Source organism: Prionailurus viverrinus, chromosome C2 (genome assembly GCF_022837055.1).
Source record: "Prionailurus viverrinus isolate Anna chromosome C2, UM_Priviv_1.0, whole genome shotgun sequence".
Taxonomy (NCBI): domain Eukaryota; kingdom Metazoa; phylum Chordata; class Mammalia; order Carnivora; family Felidae; genus Prionailurus; species Prionailurus viverrinus.
In genome coordinates this window covers 113,602,337-113,608,973 of record NC_062569.1, presented here as the reverse complement: position 1 = coordinate 113,608,973, position 6,637 = coordinate 113,602,337, and the positions used below count along the sequence as shown (strand labels likewise).

The window sequence follows — 6,637 nt, the reverse complement described above, 5'->3', positions numbered from 1 at the left end:
CCTGAAACTAATATAATATTGTATGCCAACCACACTTAAATAAAAACTGGTTTATGAAAAATTATGTATAGCAGTGCCATAATTTTATTTTTATATGTATATATAAAATGTTTATATTATTATGTAAATATAAATATATGTATTAATTACAGATAATAAAGTATACATAAAAATAGCTACATGTATAGATAAATGATGGCAGAAATATATACTAAAAAGTTAACTGTTCTTATCAGTGATTAGCGAATTATAGCAGTTTGTTTTCTTTTTGCTGTTTTACATTTTCAATGTTTTTTCTGCCATTAACCTGTAATGTTTTTGTTTGCAGAAGAAAGAAAGAAGCTATAAAAAGAACAGTCACAAAAGTCTATGTTAGAAGTGATTTGTTGATTATGCCTATAATGCCCAGTAGGTTGACTTCATTCTACAGGGAATCTTTTGGTGCCATTGAGGGAATTTCAATACTATGTTCACAAACAGGTTTGAAGATGGGAAGAAATAAATATCTTCCCTTCCAAACAGTATTTTTCAAAGAAAAATAACATGAAACAAATAGTTGTCTTTGACATTTTTTTCTTGTATCTTAAGAGCTCTTCATGAAAATTTATATTTTATGGCATCTCTGCATCTTCTTATAAGCATTAGTGAGAATACAGTACTTTATTTTATTGTAAATTATTCTTTCCAAGAAAACTATTAGAAAATACCATTTTAGTACCCAGAGTTTTTCATGAGCTATCAAAATTCGTGAAAAATATTTTTCAGATGATTTAGTTTCCAAATGGGACATCCTGAATTGAATAGCTAAATAAACATTATGTGTATTTCCTCTGAAAACTTTTAGACATCAAGCTATGTCTTTGTAGAATGAAGAATTGAACTCAGGCAATTCAGTTATGGCATTGTGTGCTTTACTATCATGCTTATGCTACCTACTAAAGAGCAGAGGGGGGTCATAGTCACACAGACTGTGGGTGGAAATGTACCTTAGAAAATCTGGTGCTTTAGATGAGAACCTCAAAACAAGGGTCATAAAGCTCATAATTACTTGCCAATTCAGACGTGGAATAGAGATTCAAAGCCTCTGAAATATTGTTACATTATTGTTAATTTGGGGGGGGCAGTATAATGAATTATAAAACACATTTAATATTTTTTGTGTCTTTGAAAATTAAAATTCATTCTGGCATTTCATTTACATGGAAACACAAACAGAATGAAGAAGATTTCTGACTATTAAGAATCATAGAGTTATGGGGTTTTTTAAAGGAGTGTATGATTTCCCCTTCACCTTGGATCTTTTTTAAGATGATACTTTGCTGGAAACATGCACGCACACACAAAAGAGTTCGCCACAACTATTAAGAGACACAACTTGTTATATTCCGTGAAGAGCGGAAAATAAGGATAATCGGGTGTTTGTAGCGATTTGACAGCAGCGTGCTTATTTGATGATTACTGCTGATACTAACAGCGTCTCTGTTTCTTAATGTCTAATGTAAATCTCAAACACGTTTTCTCTTTTTCTATTTCCACGAAGATTGAGAAGAACAGTTTTTCTCCAAATGGTTTCCTTTTCACTGGGGAAAAAATTCCAGGTGACTTTTTATAGAAAATACCTCAAGTCTCATATGTATTTTTATTGTTCAAACATTACTCTCATTAGAACTGAATATTTCACAAACTCTGTCTTCCCTCAATTTTCTGTATTGTTCTCTGTCTTTGAATCACCAAGCTGGCACTTTCGGGAAATGTTTCAGGCCAGCACAGACTTGGAGAATGAAGTCTTCAGCTTCTGTACAGAACTGGTGACTGGGCTATAGAAGTAAACATGGGGCGCCTGGGTGGCTCAGTCGGTTGAGCAACTGACTTCGGCTCAGGTCATGATCTTGCGGTCTGTGAGCCCGAGCCCTGCGTCAGGCTCTGGGCTGATGGCTCGGAGCCTGAAGCCTGCTTCTGATTCTGTGTCTCCCTCTCTTTCTGCCCCTCTCCCACTCATGCTCTGTCTCTCTCTGTCTCAGAAATAAATAAACATAAAAAATAAAAAGAAAAAAGAACTAAACATATGCGATAGAATGATACCCACTTGGGTGGTCTTGGTATGAAAGCCTGGGAGCTGTGAATCTAAGAAGGGGAAATATTCCTTTGAATGGTTATATATTTAGATCAGCTGTTTGTAAATGGGTAGATCCTGTTTTAGATACCAAGGCAGGGATCTGAATACACAAAACATATTTTATGTTCAGACTTGTACATTATTTGTGAAATGCATTGTGATGGTGAGGACTGAGGTTTTCTTCTCCTGGGTCTCCACAAGATCTAGCCTTCTCACTTGCTTCCTTAGGCTTGTAAAACTCGTGGATACATTTTTAGTCTGGGACTCTTATCTGTCTTGACTGGATTTGTGTTAGTCATTACCTATTACTGTGATTCATCTTTTCTCATTTGCTTTGCCTTTTAAACAAAATTTATAATTTCTACTATTTAAATTGAATCCACCTTTTCAAAACACTGGTTATTTTTTCTACTGTGGTGTCACTTGTAATGTTTCATTCCACCTTGACTTTGATAGTCCTACGTGTAATCCCAAAAAGAACAGGAAAAGAAAAATCCTTCCAATCATTTTAGAATTTGTGCCTCTGAAATATTAAAACATATTCTCAGTTAATTGGATGGTAATTGTTTTATTTGGCCTATAAAATGACGGCCTTTGGATCCTTCCCAAACCTGTAAATAAGCTGGTGGTGTCTTTGTTTCTTCACTCCTCTTCAAAGGGGGGCTTTTATTTTTTTATCTTGGGTGCGACACCAGGTAGAGTTTCTACGTGTGACTGAGCTAAGAATGACAGCGTTTTTTTTTTTTTTTTTAATTTTTTTATATTTTTTTATTTTATTTTTGGGACAGAGAGAGACAGAGCATGAACGGGGGAGGGGCAGAGAGAGAGGGAGACACAGAATCGGAAACAGGCTCCAGGCTCTGAGCCATCAGCCCAGAGCCCGAGGCGGGGCTCGAACTCACCGACCGCGAGATCGTGACCTGGCTGAAGTCAGACGCTTAACCGACTGCGCCACCCAGGCGCCCCTGAATGACAGCGTTTTAACTGAGGAGGTACTACACAGATATTTGGTGACTGAATGAATGATTATATTCACATATGAGAGTTTATTGGGGATAATTAAAAAGCGTTAATTAGAAATTAAGAGTGGTTTTGAGTAATATAAAATCAAAAGACTTGATTAGGTATCTGGGGTGATTTATATGAATATATAATCAAATAACAATGATAATGGACAGTAAAAACAGTAATGCAATATTAATTTACTGTCTTCTTATTTAACCTATTAATGCCTTAAAGGAACTGAATGATGTATATCACTAATATCAAAGACAGAGTCCATTTTTCATTCAATAGAAAAGATACACAAGATTTTCTGAAAAAGGGTAATAATACTTTTGAAACTGAACTGCTGCTGTTTTTAGAGACTTTCATATAAAATGTATGTTTTTATTCTCAGTTCTGAAAAACAATTCACTGTTAATATATTCAATTCTAAATATGTATGTACTTAAAAGCCTTTTTAAAAAATCTTTCTCAAAATTATTTATTATATACTTAATGCCCTTAAGTTGTGTTTGTAAAAAAGAGAAACACTGTCCCTTCATATTTGTTGAGAAAGTGCCATCTGAAATAGGGAACAGACATTACCATTCAATACCAGTTTTCATGACCTTTGATTGTTTTTTTTCCTTTACCTATTCTCTCATGGTAGTAATCAGCCTGAGTGGATATGATGGTGGATATGATGGAGACAAACAAGACACAGGTGATGCAGTTTGTTCTCACAGGACTGACAGATCGTTCAGGAATGCAGGCTCCCCTGTTCCTGGTGTTCTTGGTCATCTACCTCACTACCATGGTGGGCAACCTCGGACTGATTTTCCTTACCTGGAAGGACCCCCATCTTCACACCCCCATGTACTTATTCCTTGCTAGTTTGGCCCTTGCAGATGCCTGTTCCTCATCCTCTGTGACTCCAAAGATGCTAATGAATTTTTTATCTAACAATCACATGATATCCCTGGCCAAATGCATCACCCAATTTTATATTTTTGCTTCCAGTGCCACCACAGAGTGTTTCCTCTTGGTAGTGATGGCCTATGACCGCTACGCAGCCATATGCAACCCCTTGCTTTATCCAGTGGTGATGTCCAACCGACTCTGTACCTGGTTGATAAGTGTGTCATATGCGATTGGTTTTCTGCATCCCGTCATTCATGTGGGATTATTGTTTAGATTAACCTTCTGCAGGTCCAATATAATACCTCATTTCTACTGTGAAATTTTGTCACTATATACAATTTCTTGCACTGACCCATCTCTTAATGCATTGGTGATTTTTATTTTTGCTGCTTGTATACAAGCTTTTACTTTTACGACCATCATGGTGTCTTATACCCGTGTCCTCTTTGCCATCCTGAGAAAGAAGTCTGAAAAGGGCAGGAGCAGAGCCTTCTCCACGTGCAGCGCCCACCTGCTCTCTGTCTCTTTGTTCTATGGCACTCTCTTCTTCATGTATGTGCGTCCTGGGTCTGGGCCAGATCAATATCAGGATAAAATGTATTCATTGTTCTACACGGTTATAATCCCCCTGCTAAACCCCTTTATTTATAGCCTAAGAAACAAGGAAGTTTTAGGTGCACTGAGAAAAGTGATAAAGAAATAAATATTTTTTGGGGGGAAAGCTTTCATTATTCCTTATGTTTTCCTCTGTTTAAATAAAGCATAATGTGGGGTTTGCACATAGTGGGGACTTAATCTATAATCGTTAAATGAATGAATAAAAAATTTAGAGTAGATAGACTTGTCTTCATCATAAGTTGTTGTGATCATCAAAATAATTAATGAACATTGTAAAGACAGGCTCCATTTACTTTGTGTTATTGTTGTTTTTAATCCATCTTCAAAGACAAAAGTGAAACAGAAATCTCCAAATTACTGTATCTTTGTAACGTGAAGAGCTTTGTGTTTCCAGATACTCACTTCAAAACTCCTTTGAGTTTATAGTTTTTACAGGAAGACTCATCCTGTATAAGCCCTCTTTTTAAAAAAGACTCATGCCTGTTTAAATAATTCTTGAATGGGTACTTTTTCAAAACCTTGTCTTTAGTAGTTATTTATAATTACCCAAACAATATGAAAACCAAAGTAATATTGTTAGACTGAATATGACAATATATAACCTATTGAGGCATTTAAAATGAACATCTCTATAAGGTTTAAAAGTAATTTTGCAAATTATATTTGTATTGCAACCATTGAAAAGTTAAAAAAATTAACATTCATATATTTAAGAGAAAGCAATTTTCCTGCAATGTAATGAAAAGTTCTAAATTCTTTAAAATGTCTACCTTTTAATTTATTAAGCACTCTCAAGAAGCATCTTGCATCTGACACACATATGCCAATTGAATTTTTTTCTCCTGTAATTGACAACTACCTGGAATAGCAGATGTGCTTGATGAAGTCATAATTATGCAACTTAAGTGACTTTTTCTTTATAAAAACTATGTATGTGTTCTGTCTGACCCTGTTACCATTTTTGAGTTCCCGAGTTAATTACATATGGCTCTGTGAATATTTTAGTCAAAAATAAAGGAAAAGGTAGGTAGTTTGACCTACATTACGTTATTGATAGAGGCGATTTTCATAACCCTTAGATGTCTCTTACAGGGCATACAAGGGCAAAGGAGCATATAAACCATGAATAGTGACCCTAGTGCATGCTGGGGTGTAAAAAAAAAAAGAGTAAAGTATTGCTATATACATGGCACATTTCTCAGATCCTAGCCTATTATTTTGATTTGAGGATATAAACAATTTGTTGAGTCATCGAACAACAAAGCAGGTGGTGTGGCCAAGTGGCTCCAGCACAGTGTGTTTGGGGCTCAGTTTTCCCAGACTCTGCTCCTCTCATTGCATCTGAGCTCTGCCTTCTGCTGTGTGGGCTCATTCGAAGCAGGTTGCTCCCTGTGGCTGCAGAATCTCTGTAGGAGTTCTTGCCTCCACTTCTCCACACTCAAGGCCAGCGGCAAAACTCTTTTTTTCTAGGTGCCACACAGACTATTTTAAGTATTGGCTGTGTACAATTGCTATCTGGCAATATATAGATGTTCTCTGTCTCCTTTATACTTCTATTATTTCAGGCAGCGTGGCGCCTGACTCCACGCTTTTAACCACTACCCTATGCTGCTTCTATGTGACTACAACGTCTTACATGAGACCTAACACTGGTGGCCGAAGAGGCACACAGAAGGAGATGGTACTAGCCAAATCACTGACTGCTTCTTCCGCTCCACAGTGTGCCCTGTGGATAAGAGAAAGGAAGTAAGCCTTCTGATGTGCTTCCTGGATTCTTCTTTTACTGTAAAGCTCAGGTCACCATGCTAGGTTTTCCCCAGGAGATTGTGAGTTCTTTTGTAGAAACTTTTATGTTTTATGGTTTTATATGAAAGACGGTTTGGAATCCAACTGATACTACATAATCCATAAGAACGACCGCATCTCAGGTGCTTCATAGTTCAGCTTATAGCATATTGTAAAACTGAGTAGTTCTTTGTTACATCACACTCTGGTGAT

At 36.4% G+C, this 6,637-nt stretch overlaps 1 protein-coding gene across 1 annotated transcript; it reads left to right on the top strand.

Annotated features, from left to right (window-relative positions):
* The first annotated feature begins 3,800 nt into the window (after window positions 1–3,800).
* Window positions 3,801–4,724, top strand: LOC125175349 (olfactory receptor 5AC1-like). The gene has a single exon (XM_047875825.1). The coding sequence runs from the start codon at window positions 3,801–3,803 to the stop codon at window positions 4,722–4,724; it is 924 nt and encodes a 307-aa protein (XP_047731781.1).
* Window positions 4,725–6,637: the final 1,913 nt, after the last annotated feature.

What these genes read in the sequence shown, in the direction of transcription:
- LOC125175349 (XM_047875825.1), top strand. Translation starts at nt 3,801, where the DNA reads ATGATGGAGACAAACAAGACACAGGTGATGCAGTTTGTTCTCACAGGA.